The following is a 17515-nucleotide window of genomic DNA, read 5'->3' as shown; positions in this document are numbered from 1 at the left end:
AGTACAATATAAATCGAAAAAATGAACATGTAAAAACAGAAGTGCTCTGACCAGGATTCGATCGTCGTACCTGCAGATCCCCAGCCCGGCTCATTACCGCTACGCCACGTTAGTTTTTTTTTTTTTTTTTTTTCTTTCATGGTATTTATTATAGTTGCATTCAACTAGACGTTCACCAGTTCTGCATAGTCAGAGAATGGAGGGCACAATGAAAGTCACACAGAAGAGGCAGCGTTCATACTGTGAGTAGAAACGTTCGTGTCACTTTAGAAGGGTGGCAAGGATAAGCACCTCACCAAAATAGGGTACCAGTCCGGTTGCACACCGAGTCCATCATAAACCTGCTTTAGGTGTAGCGTCATTTGGATGAAATTTGCCCTTGTAGGTACAACCGTTTCGGCGTTGCGGTCCATCATTCGCGTTTTCCACAAACTGTGCATTCCCATGACAAAAAACATATCGAAAGGTGCACTATTATCAGAGGTTGGCAGCAGGTATCGCACAGTATGAGCGTTAATCTCAAAGTCTTTCTTTAAAGTCCGTTGGAGGACATCCCAAAAAAGGATGGCGTCGGTGCAGCTAATAAAACAATGTTCAATTGTCTCTGGTATATCACAAAGGCGACAGTTAACAGAAGAGACAAAGATACCCTTTTTTTTGTAGCCATGCTTTAACCGGTATGGTTTCACTATGAACTTTATAAAAGAATGTTTTGCAGCAAGGGGATAAATACATTTTGCGAACTCGCTTTAGCACATCGTGGCCTGGCAATTCAATGTATATTGATCGGTAAAGTGGAGGCGGGAATAGCATGGATAGTAAGTCTTTGTACAACGTTTTGCGCGACACAGAATACAAGTATTCAGTGGAAAACCGAACTGTCAGGAAACGAACCGCCAAGTAAACTTCTTGCATGAACCCCCACAAGCATAAGCGCGAAGAAAAACTTGAAGAAACAACTAAATCAGGTAACGCATTAACAAGTGTGACTTGCATGTATGAACGAATTACAGGATGGGAAGTATCGCGAAAAAAGAAGAAACGAGACACTATCTGCCGCACATAAAGGTGTACTAAGCCCAGCCCACCTTCGCTAACAGGCCTAAAAATGTTGTCTCGCCTCATGGGCTCAAAAGTTGAAGACCATACGAAGGTCGCAAAGATACGTTGAAAGCGTTGGATGTATAGCCTAGCACAATGGATAACTTGCAATACATAGAAAATTTTTGTTGCCAAGAACTTATTGCAGGCTTCGGCTTTCCCAAAAATAGAAAGTCGTTGTGGAACGAATGTCTGGGCGTAACTTTGCAGTACCGAAACCCGTTCTTTCCAATAGTGTGCGCTTAATTTATATGCGTCTAGCGGCACGCCAAGATACTTTGGCGGGACATCAGTCCACTTAACGCCTGCAAACTGTTCTGGTGTATAGCACCATGAGCCAAACCATAAGCCTAAACTTTTTGAGGAGTTCATTCGCGCTCCTGATACACTGCCAAATTCTTCTATTTTCGATACTACTTTTTCAACACTGGACTTATCCGTGCAGAAGAACGCTAGATCGTCTGCGTAAGCTAAGACTTTAACTTCATTACCCAGTATATTGAAGCCATGGATGTTACTCGACTGAATTACGCTTAAGCATAGCGGTTCCAGGTAAAGGGCGAATAGTAGTGGGGACATCGGGCATCCTTGTTTTACTGATGAGCAAATAGAAATGGGTTCGGAGAGTTGGCCATTAATAATTAAACGAGTAGTACAACAGGTGTAGCAAAGCCTAACGCCTTTAAGCACAATGGAGCCAACATTGACATGCTCCAAAAGAGAAAATAAATAGGAGTGGCTCACACGATCAAAAGCTTTAGCAAGGTCTACCTGGAGCATTGCAAGCTGCTCAGTGGAACCATAACAGTATTGAAGAAGGGTACGGGCGATATGTATGTTGGTTTGAATTGATCGGCCCCTGATTCCACACGTCTGATGGGAACCAATTAGAATTGACATCGCAAATTGCAATCTATTAGATAGAACTTTCGCAAAAATTTTGTAATCCACGTTTGACAATGTGATTGGTCGATAGCCTTCAACAGAACGCAGTTTCTCTTTATCTGAACTTTTGGGAATTAAAACTGTGTGGGTTTTGCAAAAAGACTGCGGAAGGGCGCCAACCTCTAAACTTGTAATAAAAATATCCAATAATATGGGGCTGATAATTGATTTGAAAGCTTTGTAAAATTCACTTGAAAGTCCATCGGGGCCGGGTGTTTTCGACAGAGGCAGCTGATCAATAGCTAGCTCAATTCCTTGAATCGTAAGGCTACCACTGATGACTGCACAGTCATCATCCTGTAATGGTTTTACAAGAGATACAAAACTCTCTAAAACTTTTGCATCGTGATCATTCGGAGGGGCACTAAACAACATAGTGTAGAAAATTTCGAACTGAGAAATGATGTCATTAGTATTTGTTAAAAGACTACCCTCGGAGTATATTTCCGGAATTACTTTGGAAATACCGTGACGTCGCTCGTCAAGTAAAGCTTGACGTGTTGGTTGCTCAGATTGCAGAGCGCGCATGTTTCGAGATCGAATTCGCGCACCTCTGTAACGCAGTGCGTCATACTTTTGTAACTCACATTTAATGTTTTCTATGTCAACAATGTAAGTGCCTGGCATTTCGCATTCAATCTCATAAAGGCTACATAGGCTCTTAAGAAGCGTTTTTTCTTCATACTTTCTATAGAATGATTTCACCGATCCAATTTCTATAGCCACTGTACGAACCTCTTGTTTAAAGAGTTCCCAAGCAGCAAATAATGGCAAGTCACTAGACAGAGAATTGGTTAGAGCCATGCGCACGCCATTAATAAATTCCTGATCATTTAGGAGCTCAGAGTTAAGCTTCCAGAGTGCCCACTGTGGTCGGAAATTAGTTACAAATTTTTCACCAATGTTTGCAATAACCATACAATGATCAGAGAATGAAACGGGGATAGTAATGCAGGATAGTCCTCGAGAGAGGAGTGATGAAGAAACATAAATCCGATCAAGGCGGGCGTAGGAATGACCTTGAATTCTTGTATAAGAGCGAGCTCCCTGTCCCGACACTCCTATATCAACGAGCCCTGCATTTTCTATTATGTTAGACAAAACTTCACCACTCCTGTCCCGCTGAGTCTTATGGCCGCTTCGATCGTTCGGATCGCATACACAATTGAAATCTCCCATTAAAACAATGCAGCGATCACAGTCCAATAGACTAGACACAGTATCAAATAAAAGAGCTCGTTTTGCAGCGTCATTAAATGCATAGACGTTGACTATGCGCCATGGCACACCCTGCAACACAAAATCACAACATATATATCGACCTTCAGTGTCGACATGATAACTAAAAGCTGAATAAAGTAGGCTCTTTTTCAGAAACAGGAAACAGCCCGCGGATAAACCAAGAGCGTGTGAAACGCAAACATTATACTCAGACAGAAAAGGTCGCAAAGCCCTTTCTGTCTCGTCGTCACTCTCAATCTTCGTCTCCTGCACGGCGACGAAGTCGAGGCGCTTCCTAGACAAAAGCCGGCGAAGCTGCGCCTGTTTCTGCAAAGACCTAAGGCCTCGTACGTTCAAGGTTGCGAATTGAAGTTGCTGGGACAGGGCCATGGTGACTACCAAGTATTTGGACCTAATGATCTATGTGATCGGTCCTAGAGGGCAACGGTGAGGCTCCCTCCGAAACCCCACCAGGCCTTCTGGACCGTGATCGTCGGCACTTTCCTGAGTGTTTCGATGTTTTGCGGCGACGTGCTTTTCTTGTGGTACTGGTCGTCTCGCTGTCTGTGCTTGATTCCGATCTGTTGGTCGCACGGCGCTTCGGAACTGAAGTATCCGCGTTACTTCGGCTGTCCTCTGCCGGCTCAGTGCACGTGTCGAGTTGCTTGGGTGCATCAGATGAGTCATTTCCGGCTCCCTCATTCGCTTGCTGGGCAGCAGCTGGCTCCGTGGTAGCGGGTGCTCCTTTGGGTTGTTGCTTCGGTTGGTCATCTTTCTCTTCGCTACTTTCTTTATTCACGGGCAGTTGGCATTGTTGGCAGTTGGCAGTGGGCAGTTGGCATTCACGGGCGATGGCATTGTGACTGTCTTCAACAGGCAGAGGGGCCTTAGTGGCACAGCGGGTCTCCGCGGAAGAGGGAACGTCTCCCGTCGCGTCAAGAACCTCCGTAATGTCCATTATGTGTTCTTGCAAGCTTTCATCCGGAGGCTTTGTTCTGTGTCGTAACTTATCGGCGTATGTTACGACACATTCTTCAGCTGTGTGACCAAAGCGCCGGCAGGTTTCACAACGTGGGGTTCTGCAGTTTCGACGAATGTGCCCCACCTTGTTACAGCGCAGACAAAGTGGGGGCCGGCCTGGAATTAATACGAGACTCTGCACTCCACAAACAGGTAGTAGATGTGGAACGTCCCCCACGCTCACTCCATCGGCAAGAGTCAACACCACGTCCCGATTTAGCGTACGCATTTGTTCCATCTCCGATACTCTCCAGCTTTCTGCTGAAATAGACTTGACTTTCCCGTAAGCCTGGAGCGCATCTCGAATGTAGTCGTCTTCCAAACGCTCAGGAAGCCACAAAAGCTTCATTTTAACTTCCGTGGGCTCAGGATCAATGACGACACAGCGTCTACCTTTTACGGATAATTCCCCGCATGCGACTAGCTTTGATTTTGTCATCCCTGATTTGCACGTCACCATCCACACGTGCGACATCTGAAATTGTCCGATGGAACTTATTTCCTTCAGGTCAATAACGGTCCGAAGGGCGTCTCTGAAGTCTTGGGCTCGGTACGGTCGACCACTTAAGTCAGCATGCAGGAAAACGGAGTCCACAACCAGCTTACCGGTAGGAAGACGGGGTAACACAACACGGTAGTCATTGCTGCTGGCTGAAGCCTGAGTAGCACCTCGGCCAGGGGCCGATAAATCCTTTGAAGCGGAGAACATGAGAAAAGCGACCGTTCGGAACGCCGTCTTCTTCTTTCTCCCGTTAGCATAGGGACATGGGCGGATAATTTAGCTTATCAAAATCGAGAAGCAGTTTTAGTTTCACAGGGAGAAGTCTTGCACAGACGTGGTAGATGCGCTATCGGCCAGCAACTAAAACTCACGCCTGTACCACAAAGAAAAATTTGCTCTCCATATTCAATAGTGTGCTCGGAAGTGCCATAACATCGACTGCGATTGGTATTTTAGCTTCGAAAAAAAGTCCTAAATGAACCACCGACCCGGGACGCTGCATGAATGGGCTGTTACTGCCGATTTCAATAGCCGTTTCTTGTTCTTCACGCGAGGGGTATGCAATGTTTTCTTAGTTCAGTGATGCCTTTCAGTCTACACGTCTGTCTAGCCATATATATTCGTCAGAGAAACGCAGGCTAGTGCTGGGAGCCTTCGGCGACAGCACATATATACCTTCGTTTATGATGCGTCACATCGGCGCTCCTCACTTCTTGTGCTGGCACTGTAGACATGAAAAAATTGTTTATTTAAAAGCACCGATGCGAAATCTGAAATATAAAGTAATTTATCCTTTTTAGACTTCTTGATTCTTGAGGTTAGACGCGCCGATAGCGTGCAGACGGACTCGGCGGATACGCTATGCCTAAGCTTCGATGGGGACTGATCTCGGCGCGGGTAGCTGGCGAAAGCTAAAATGTGTGTATTTGAGCCTCAGAACTCTTTTTAGTACAATAGGGAAAGTGGAAGCGCACGAATCGCCTCAGCCTTGTTATCGGTGCGATAATATCAAGCAGCGGTAGGCTTCGAACTCGGGGTCCGTTCGAGCGCGTCTGAACGACTTCTGGATTTCATGTCCACTCCACAACACTGCGACAATGGCGATAACTCCCAGTCATACGTTACGTGCGAACTACTAAAAAAGCGGCGTCCTTCGTCTTTGCGTGGTTTCGTTAAAGAATTTAGCTGTCCGCCCTGTCACAAGGCAAAATGCAAAAAACGAAAGTGATTTTCAGTGTCACATGTGCAGGAATAAACAAGGCAGCTCACGCACCTTTATTCCATGCTGCGACACGAAATAGTTCTATGACCCTAAGATATAGCGTTATTTAGGACAAGAGACTAGTATCAAGCCATGAAATTGTATAAAGCATTTAATATTCAGCAGCGCTCGTCCTTGCGTGCTGGAGCCAGCGCGGCACAAACACAACCAGCGCCGTTTCCAATGCGAGCGTCTCGTCCAGTGTGACCCAGCTCTTATCCAGCGTTCTCACTGGTCTCGAGTGAGTCCCAGCGAGCGCCAGCGTACCCAGTGCGATCCAGTGCTTAAAAAAAAAGAAAGAAAAAGAAAAAAGAAAAACGCGCTGGTTTCACACTGGAAGGCACTGGAAGACGCTGGTTCTTGCAATCGGCATTTCAGAGGTTTTTTACTATCAAGTAAGAGCATCGTTAAAAAGACACTCATTGACCAAGGCAAACATCACACTAATCGAAATTAGGAAAACCAAAGAAATATAACGGAAGCGCGCATTGTGGTTTATATCGTATATGCAGGTAAATCACAAAGATGTATACCAAGAAACACTAAGCAAAACTGCGCCTCAGCAATCGCGTCATATCTATTTGCTGGCATGCAGTGACTGCAGCACTTGGGGCGGAAACAGATCGAACGCCGCCGCACATTTCTGGCACATACCACTCAAATGCGACAAATGCACGCTGCAGAAACGATTTTTTTTTTCGAGGAATCTTGAACAGTCACAAACCACATGAGCGCGATCTGCGCATGATAAGCGCATCGCCACGAAAGCAAGATAGGGAACACATAAGCGTAACCTGTACCTCACGGGTAAAATTAAACATCATCGTATATACGTTGCTGTGCGACGGACACAAGCGCACAAAAACATCACACACTGCACACGTGTACCTCCGAGGTTGTGTCGACAATTTCTGGGCTACATTTAAACGACAGCAGGAAGTTACTTCAATGAGAAACGAAGTGAGGGCACAGGCACTGCAGGTAACGGCTGCGCATAAAGTCAGTTAGGGTTTTAAGGCCAGTGACCGAGGTTGAAATCGTTAAAATCACACCGCAGCGATAGCTTACACAGGGTAAATTGTCGAGATCTTGAAGGCCATGCTTTTTGCTGACTACATGTGGCATAAGCGATTCAAAAGCAAGAATGCTGCATGTAATTTATTTCTGCCCTAAACTATAGCACACAATATGAGCATGTCAATGTTTCTTCTTGTCTAGCAACATATGTATGTAGTTCGGCTCAAAGGCCGGCTCAAAACGGCACAAAACCTGCTGTAGTGGGTATTATTGTAGGAATCACGGAGGCCACAGCAGCCGCATTATACAGACGGCGATGGCGGCGCCGGTATTTTCGTATTCAACGCGACAGGTAGAATACGAAGCTACGGCGTGTTGTTATTGCTCCGTCTTCAACGGTTGTGCGAGCTGCGTCGATGTGTTTGTTTGATCATGTGTTATTAGGTTTGCTGTAATGAAATGAGACGTAGTTCGCGCGCACGAAAGTGCCAGAAGATGGCTTGAGTCTCGCTGTAAGCACGCCGTATGCGTGGCGCGCCAGCTAAATGTGGACCAACGATTTTCATGCCATGGAGTGCGTTCCCTTTGTCTCCGCTTGTGTTCGTGGAAAGTTTGGTGGACGGCGCAGAGAAGTAATGCGTATTATTAGCGCGCCTCAGCTCGTCCACTACCCAGTGGCTTGTTTGCTGCAAGTAACATCGCAGACGCATCACTGGAAACTTGGAGAGTGCCTTTCGACCTCGTCGTACTGTTGAAACGGTAAGCAATCGTGCTCGCCAACTACACGTGCGTTCATCCGTGTTGTGTGTGCTTCCCGTGTGTGTATAGAGTGCTTTGCGAACGTAGTAAGTGGAACACCCACGACAACAGTGAACCCTGTGCTGATACTTGCTACGCACTGGTTGTAAGAATTGTGTACGCAACTCTATTGCCACAGTGCGGAATTGATAATCCTGATAAGCGTTTGCTTCCCCTGAGAAAAGTTTCGGAAATCGTGTTCGCCTTGTGCAGTTGTGCGTGAGCTCCCGCTTGTCTGCTAAAGTTGCATAGTAACGACCCGTCTACCTCTTCATCGATTCTTTCTTCAATGACGTTTCCTCACTTATAAATGCTTCGACGTTGTGCACAATCTCTGCTTACGAGGTTTTTGGCTAACGAACAGTTCTAAGAAAAAAATGTAAGCCAATCACAGCTTGCTACTAGTACAGCTTTATTTCCAAGGCAAGATGTGTTGACATAACTGACTTAACTAAGCATGACAGGGGAACGTTGCCTATACTAAGTAATGGAAAAAAAAACATTAAGTTTAGATTGTAATCTGGTGCTGCGGTGCGTCCAAAACTTTATTTGATGTAGAGGTCCGCATTGTCATGACATTCGATGATTTCGAGCATTTGCTCTCTTTCCACATTAGTGCAGACATTGTTTTCGTGACTCTTTTAGGTGCTGATTGCATGTTTTCACGATATCACAGCTTTATTGTGCCACTGCTATAAGCTAACATAGAATTGATTTTGTAGTGGCGAGGCCGTGACCCACAACATAAACTACAAGATCGAGGAGCCCCAAGAAATGCAGACCCTGTGGATATATGGCTGCAGCAGCATGGCGTGTGATCTGGATTGTCATGACAGGTGTGTATAAAATGTGCGTGTTCCAAAAAGGGGGCTTGGTGTCATTCATGGTGAAGTTTGTCGACACATTACTTAATGCAGCATACTAAAGAGACTAAATATTTATGCAACCTTATTGAACTTGCTACCTATTAGTGTACATAGCCATTATGCCCACATGATTGTGTTCTGTATAAAACTATACCCAACCATTCCTGATGTTTAGTATTTCTTTTGCGTAAGTTGCTTACCTGTAAGTTACATATATTTTTTGCTTTGTACATAGTGTATTTATGACTTTTTATTGGGGTTTTATTCTTTGAAAACTATTTCCTATGCTGTACCCCTATTTGCATATCTTTTTTCTGTTTGTGCTAGAATCTCGTGCAGTTTTTTGTGCATGTAGGAATTCGAAGGGTAGTGGACTAAATATGTCACAGGTCTAAGCACGTAGTGTGCACATCTTTGTTTATCATTGATATCTTTACAGTTACTTCTCTGTTCCCATAGTAACAGCCACTGCAAAATACACATTTGGTGAGCTTTAATTTCTTGAAAATTAATATGAAGGTCAGTATTTACTAAGCTGCATTTACTTCTGTAGTACATAGGCACAGACTGATATGGATACCTTGTGACCTACACAGGATGCCTTTTTTGTTTGTTGCATTAAATATGGGGGCTCACCCACATCTCTTACTATATATGTGGTATGCCTCATCGATTTCACTTTTCAGTTTTTACGGTGGATGAAAACAGATGAACAATTGTAATCCAACATGAAGCCCCATTGTGGAAATGTACGGCCAAGTTGGATGACCATACTGGTCTTTTAAATGAAATATGGGGATCTCTTATACACATGAGAAGATACCGGCCAGTTTGCCGTATGTACGCTTGACCACATGTGAAAGGGATACAGTGCACTCACTGCCTGTGACACACGACTAATTTGGTGGTATCTTTCACCGAGCAAGCCTCCCTTGCCTGCTTGCCTTTCTCAATTCTCTTGCACACTGCTGTGCATATGGCACCCTGACAAGAAAGGCTTGCTTAGATACCACTAAATTTGTCTTGTCTGTCAGGGGTAGTGTAGTCTATTCTTGTGATCATGTGTATATTTGGTCAAATGTACATGCAACAGATTGGCCGGTGCCTCAACACGTACCTAAGACAGCACCATAATTCACTCCCCGGATCAGTATGTTCGTCCCACTTGACCATGCACCGATGGGACTGGGGCTGCGCACCAGATTTAGACTGTTCATCTGTTTTGTTCAGCTGCGGCAACCAATTGACCAACAACATCGCTGAGGAATGCCACATAAAAAGACTGGGTCACAATCTGTTTACTGAATTGTCCGCAACCTTCGTAGTAACAAATTTGTTTGTTGCAACTAGTTTTAGGCACGTTATTTCTTGTTAAATTTTCTGCTTGACATATAGAGCAGTTATGCAATCAGTTTTCAAAGTTACTTGATTAGTATAATTTTTGTTTTCTGTTTTTCACATGCCAGGTTGCAAGAAGGACCCTTTTTAATTAAAGCTGAATTAACATTTCAATTGCAATTGGGCAGTCTTATCATTGCGTTTAGGATACATATCAGTGTACATACCCGTACTAGATTAGAAACTAATTGTTTCAATAACTCAAAAAGCACGAATATACTGTGTCCATTGTATCTGACAGTGACACGGCGACTGTGTTCCAAATACCACAAATTGGCAGTTATCCATCATAGTTTGCGAAAACAACTTAAAACATTGTTGTTCCCCATACAATACATACTTAGATGCCCAAGCTCCATGTGAGAAATTTATTATTCGCATATTAAGCATAGTACATACCAACTATGGCTAATAGCGGATGGAATATTAATTTTGTCTACCGCTCAGCAATAGAAGCCAGTAGGTCATTCCCTTCTTTTCAAAAAAAAATTTTTCTATGCATAGTGTGACATCTGTATAGGACTCTTAGCTCATGGGTGTTCCTGCTTGCTTATGTTATAAATGGGAATGTGTTGTCATTGCAAGATGAGATTAATGTGTGACTAGGCTGTTGTCGTTCGGAGATGCTTTTTGTCATCAGCAATGATATTCTACTGCCAGGCACATTGGCCCAGTGCTGATGTCACCGAATCTTGAGAAAGTAAAAATATTCTCAAAAGTGATTCTCAAAAGAACTGCCACTGTTTGGCAGAGTGGTGGGGAGGTGGGGCGTTCTGCCACCTTTCTGTTATAATTTTTTTCTGAAATACTGAAATGAAACTTAGCATAATGCTACAACTATATAGATATTTGTGGCATGTTTGTGCCTGCAAATACATTATGACTGAATGTTCATTACACCTTTTGAAAATGAATTTCAATTTTATTTTCCAGGCTCCACCGTCGCCGTTACTAGACGGACCAAATGAGGCCAAAAACTAGCCTTTCCTCGCTCCATTCCTGGGAAGTGAAATAGCAGGTGATCATGTAAGAATGAACTTGCAACCATGTGGGCAGTAGCCAAAGCTCCCTACAGTTCATGCTGGTGGTGGAATGAGAAGACAAACCGCAATATTTATTTGTTTACTTATTCACTTAGTATTTATTTATTCATATCTCATGAATACTGTGCAGTTTTTTTAGCAAAGAGTCAGGTAAAATAAAGAAATATTGTTGCATCAAAGTAAACGTTATTTGAAAAAGCATAATTCACGTAGCACGAATTCATGGAAACTGTAAATTTTGAAGAAAGAGCAGTAAGGTTAACAAATCTTATATAACAAAAAATGAGATCACATTTCTGTTGGACCTAATAGCATAATTTAATCTGTCAAATTAGAGATACCATATGCTGCCCTAATATACAATCACTAATTTATGAGTAGATGCGCGAAACTCTCAAACGTTGCAACAATTTCATGCAAGCTGTAAATTCATATATACAGTTTGTTGACTTTAGACATAGCAGATGGAGTCTGCAGAACTATGATATCTCTTTCTGGCACAGAGACGGGGACTAGTAAGCTTCGTGGTGTTATTTTTCTTAAACCTCCCAAATAGTTCTTCCTGCAACAGGTAGAATTCTCAAATGCCGCAAACTTAATTCAAATTAGTGCTGTGGTTGTCTCAAAAGTATTTCTGTATTTTGGATGTATTTGAGTAGGAAAATTTACAGAATTAACGAACTTGTGCTAGCTCTTTTTTTTATTTACAGTTGCAAACTAAGTCCTTTTCCTTCAAGTTTTGCTATTTTCAGCAAATTTTAATAAAAATTGATGGTGTTAATGTAAAAACTATAATTTAAACATTTTTAAATGTATCAAACCTCATCAAATTTGGTTGCGTAGTTGCCGAGAAAGACGATTTTACTGTTCATGTGCATTACATAGGAGCTCCTGAGCTAGATCTCTTTTTTAGTCATTGCGTGTGTCGGTCTGGTTTGTATTTCTCACCCTAATTAGAATATTGGCTCTGATCTCAAAATTGTTTCCCTTACAACGAAATATAAGCTTTTAAACTTTTTACGATATATGCTGTACTGCTCTATGATAACCCCTGTTTGCCACATTTTTGCAGGGCCTACCAGTGCTAATTTTACACATAAACATAGACTAAAATGCTGTGTGGTTTCGGTATATGGTGTACTTATCTGTGAAAGCCATTATTTGCCACATTTTTGCAGCGACTGCCAGTGTTATTTTTGCTCAGACTAAAATGCTGTGTCGTTTCGTCAGGCTGACACAACATTGCAGTGCACATTCATATCAGTCTATTTTCAGGCTTTAGTTTCCAAACATTTAATGTGCACTGCTGGAACAGGCACTCCTTTTGCAGTTTTAATGGTATGGTTTCTTGTCCTAGTCAAGCCTGTTATTGCGAGGTGTCAACTGTAATCAAGTCTGCCACTGATTCTTTTACCTCATGTTTCGTGTGTTTGCACCACCAGCTTGACCTGAGAAGCATGTTGGCAGCTACAGTTTGTGTGTTGCAAGTTCTAGTCTGAAGTGTGTATGTCACATATATGAAGCATGTATCTAGTCTGAAGTGCAATAAACATTTCAAACTGAATACTTTGTGATTGTAGCACCAATTATTTTGCCACTGCATTTACTGTAGTCCTTATTGCCTACAGTAGAACTTTGGTAAATTGCAAGTACTTTACACACATCGGCCTGGCTTTTATAGGCATTTGCTTGTAGGGACTCGAAAGCAACTGCATAGAAATAGTCTATAGAATTTTTGTCTTTAGCATCTCTAAAGCAACGCGATAGAAATATTCTATAGAAATTTGCCTTTAGCATCTCTAAAGCAACTCGATAGAAATATTCTATAGAAATTTGCCTTTAGCATCTCTAAAGAAACTCGATAGAAATATTCTATAGAAATTTGTCTTTAGCATCTCTAAAGGAACTCGATAGAAATATTCTATAGAAATTTGTCTTTAGCATCTCTAAAGCAACTCGATAGAAATATTCTATAGAAATTTGTCTTTAGCATCTCTAAAGCAACTCGATAGAAATGTTCTATAGAAATGTGTCTTTACAGTTCCTATAAGAATGCGGTGGCCAAATAACTTTTGAAACTCTATAGGAAAATTCTATAGGCAATCAAAATAAACACAATAGAGTTCTATAGAGAAAGTTCAAAAGACTTTCTAAAAAAAACACATTAAAAATTTTTGTAAGGGAACAGCCTAACATCAAGGCATGTCGCCCAGCTAGAGAAAGTATGACCATTTTAAGTAAACCTTACTTATACAAAAGTAGCGTAAACAATGCTTGCGTGGGGAAAGTGGAGCAAGTATGTTTGTTTTTTCAGAATTCTGAACATATTCAAGCGAAACTTATATCCGCGCTCTTTCGTTCTAATTAATGACTGCGTGGGCAGCGATAATGCTGAAAGCGCATTCACTGTGTGAATGATGTATGCTGGGTACAGAAACCGCAATTCTTACGAGCTCCGCAGTACTGCTAGATTAAAAGGTTCTCTTTTTTTTTCTTTATTTCTGCCACAACGCGCTTTGTGAGGCCGGTCACGGATGCGGAGACGTTTGACCCGGAACGAATCTCATTCACAGAGTGAAGCATCTGCAAGGCGGTCGTTGTATGCGCGCGTGTGGTTTCCTTAGAAACGCGTAAAACGAAGAAGAAGAAACATTATGAGAGAGTCTTTACGACTCCAGTAAACATTACGAGCGAGTAAGATGTGAACAAGCGAAGACGCAGTCAATAAACATCGCCAAGCAGAACAGCTAAGTTATATAGCCAAGTTATGAACGAAACGCTGGCGCCTTTAATATATGTGTTCGCGTGTAATGTGCCTGGGATGTGCGGCTATGGAAACAGCGAAAGCATCAGGTTTTCGTTGTTAGTACCTCAAACATTCATGCACTCGAACGGTAGCGGTGCAAAAAACAGCATGAGTCACGATGAAAATAGAAAGCTTGAGAGAGAGAGAGAGAGAGAGAGAGAGAGAGAGACATCATTAAATGAACATCGACACGTGGATTGTGACTATAATCCAGTCCCGGGCGGCCATTTTCTCGGTTAACAGAAAGAGATCTCGAAGGCAGATCTTTTGTAGTCTATCTGCGCCGGAAGCGATTGGAGAACAGAAAACACGTCATAGCAGCCATATTCTGAGGATTTGCGAAGTTGTAGAAGCTTTATGACTCTTCTCTCAGATAAGGGGTTCACATTTAGCAAGTATGAATGCTGGAAGAGAGTTAGAACGTAGTTTAATTGTACACTAAATTTGCGTCACAATTCCAGACCCAGCTTTCCTAACGTTATCATGACGTTAGGGCACAGAGCAAATTTTATAGACGTAATGCAGCAACGAGGCAAGGTATGGTGATTTTTGTCACGAAAACAGTAAAGACTGGCGCGAGCGTGTCTTTTGACTAGGCTCGCGTGTAGCAGGCGGGGCAATCGCACGAAGGGAGCGAGGAAATGTGTCCAGGCGTCATCCCGCATGCACTTCCTGAGTGTCTAAACAGAAGCTGCCCTTGCATTTGCGAAATGTTAGTACGCTAAAATTATTCGTAAGAAAAGATCCTAGCCAATCGTGATGCGGGACATATTATTAGGAAGGGCAGATGGCAAATGGCAGACGGCACTTAGAACTGAAAAGCTTTGCGAATTGAGCCCATGGTTCACAAAAACAAGTATTATAATCTAACATTTCGGTATATATTTTGGGAAATACTGACACTTAATTGCATGGCAGTATATTTGCTAAGATATATAGCACTTGGGCCTTCATTTACAAAAAAAAAACAATTTCAGTGGCTGTGCCCAGCCCTTAACGCCTCTCCACCCATCACAAAAGAACAATGGAAGGAATCGCTCAAGAGCAGCAATCTCCAAATGCAACTCCAGGCTGTCCAGAGGGCCCACGACATTGCGACGGAACTTCATCTCCCGGTCCCATCGTGGGTGGCGCCACCGACTTGATCTTCGGGAGCCTTCGGTTTTAGCTCCCCAAGATCGCAGTCCCTCAGGACTCAAATAAAGTTATTGTCATGTCATGTCATGCCATTCCACTCAGTGAAGGCGGATGGCCAGCGAAGCTGCGTATGTGGGCCCCTTAATGGCGAACTGTCCATTGCCGTGCGTCAAACGCCGTATGACGCATACGCCCATAAATGGAAGGTGAAGCGCGACTATTCGCTCCTCCAGATGTTGAGCCTCGGAAGATGAGGTACTGCTGCATGGAGGGCATACACACCCGTGTATTGTTGCAAAACACGGCACGCCACCTTTCACTAACCAATCCCTGCTCGAAGAAGAGGTACGCACCTCAACGCCCTCCGAGGGCACACAATGCTTCACCGTAGCCGATTGCCGATTGTGCGGTGGCCGGCGTCCCGCAGTGCAGTAATGGCTGTGAGGTCACTCGAAAACCACAAGTGGTCACACACATCACAGGCCACACAAAATTGGTTCCCCACAAACTCCCCCTGAAACCTGGCCGTTTCTCCGGTGAAACCTTCCAAATTTTAGTGAGTGGCCCCACATGGACGGTTCGCATTTCTTTCCGCCTCGCGTTCCTGGCGGGAAGCACGCTTACGAGACCGCCACCGCAGGAGTGCGGAAGGAAAGGAAAGGAGATACGCAAGCGCTTGGAACGCCGTCAAAGAAAGGACAGTGCGAACGTAGACATGGCCGACGCGGGGGAAAGTGTAGTATCTGTCCTTATCAGCTTGTCGAATACGGGTTGTATTTTGATCTAAGATTTTAAACTTATTTTTGCAAGCGGGCAGAGGGCTTAAAGCCTGCTTTAAGAGTGGTCTGGTATTGCACTAGCTTCGGGATCGGCCCACGTATGGAGTGAAATCCTCCATCTACACGGCTCGATAGACGCACGCAATTTTTCCCAGGGCCTAGGCATATACAGCTTCGCTGTAAAGAAATAAAAAGAATAATGACAAAGTCAGAACATTACTCAGTATGCCCTTAAAACGAAAGGCGGAAAGGTCGGCAGCAGCAACTTGCTTCAACGCTACCTGTGACTTCGCGTAAGGTCACAAGGATCAGAGGGGTCACTTACCAAAACCGCTGTAGAGAATACGTTGTCTTTCCGTTGACTCTTTCATCCCTTTCCTAGTGCAGGGAAGCCAATCAAGCTCAGCTTGCTCAACCTCTCGACCGTTTCATATCACCTCTATTTCTATCTCTTACCCGCCGCAGTAGCTTAGTGGCTACGGGGTTCCGCTGCTGAGCTCCGGATCGGCGATTCAATCCAGACCTTGGCGACCGCGTTTCAATGGGATCGAAATGCAATAACGCTCGCTTGCAGATATTTAAATGCACATTTAAGAACCCCAGGGGGTCAGAATTCTTCTGGAGTTCCCCATTATGGCGTGCCTTATATTCAGATTGTGGTTGCACCTAAAACCCCAGTACTTAATTTTTGTTTCTTTCTCTCTCTCTCTCTCTCTCTCTCTCTCTCTCTCATTTTTGAGGGCAACAGAGCATGCCACGCATGATATTTACCAGGCTTTGATGTGAACGAGTACGTTCTTAGGACGTGCTCTGATATCTCCGGGTCTATGGCGTTCCGCAGATGAGCAAGCGAGTACAAGCTTGATTTATGGCCAGGTTTGATTTACGGGGAGCCGTGCAAGCAAGTGTATGGCGCGCGCTCTTAAAATCTAAACATTCCACACTACTTTCAAAGCACGATTCCCTGCTCCTCGCCGTTGGTCTTGTAGTTACGACTTGTGATGCAGTTTATGTCCAATGAACTTGTTTGAGAAGTGGGGTTCGGGCGGTAGAGTTGCCTCTCCGCCAATTACTGCAAACGACACTACACTGTAATTAGGTACTATACTGTATCCTTCAAAGCAGAGCCAATCATTAAATTTACTTTTCTCATTTCTTCAACGCAACTGTCTTGATCGACAGCTCTGGCCTATTAACATCAACACCATCGTCCTTGTCTCGCCAGTACGGATCATGATCGAATCTTTTCTTGCCTCTTTAGTGTTGCGCCCTCTCCTCCTAGGGCATTTCAGTGCCCGACCTCCTTCACTATGCAGGGTATAACTCGAATCTAGGTGTAGTAGGCGTACGTGCCTACACATATGCGGGTAAAATTCTCTGCATTTCATTAAAGTGTTCTCTCTCTCTCTCTACTATACTGTATTCTACACTACGCCATTTTAATATACTGCCGAAGTATGCAATTTAGAGATTAAGATATACCTGAATGCCACAAAGAGTTAGCTTTGGGCCATGTGTCCCCCATTGAAAAGAAAATCTCACATAGTAATAATGATCATCATGCTGTCATTCTTTGCAAAGTTATGGCACCACTTGCATCAAGCAACACCTCTCCTGATCA

The 17515-nt window shown here is 43.6% G+C and overlaps 2 protein-coding genes across 2 annotated transcripts in view; one reads left to right on the top strand and one right to left on the bottom strand.

Annotated features, from left to right (window-relative positions):
* The window catches only part of LOC135899878 (high affinity cationic amino acid transporter 1-like), a 467387-nt gene that overhangs the window by 285782 nt on the left and 164090 nt on the right, over window positions 1-17515 (top strand). The window lies entirely within an intron of this gene.
* Window positions 120-5021, bottom strand: LOC135899807 (uncharacterized). The gene has a single exon (XM_065429149.1). The coding sequence runs from the start codon at window positions 4994-4996 to the stop codon at window positions 3680-3682; it is 1317 nt and encodes a 438-aa protein (XP_065285221.1). The 5' UTR covers window positions 4997-5021; the 3' UTR covers window positions 120-3679.

Source organism: Dermacentor albipictus, chromosome 2 (assembly GCF_038994185.2).
Source record: "Dermacentor albipictus isolate Rhodes 1998 colony chromosome 2, USDA_Dalb.pri_finalv2, whole genome shotgun sequence".
Lineage (NCBI taxonomy): Eukaryota > Metazoa > Arthropoda > Arachnida > Ixodida > Ixodidae > Dermacentor > Dermacentor albipictus.
The sequence above is the reverse complement of the archived record's forward strand: the minus strand, read 5'-3'. Positions and strand labels throughout refer to the sequence as shown.

What these genes read in the sequence shown, in the direction of transcription:
- LOC135899807 (XM_065429149.1), bottom strand. Translation starts at nt 4,996, where the DNA reads ATGTTCTCCGCTTCAAAGGATTTATCGGCCCCTGGCCGAGGTGCTACT.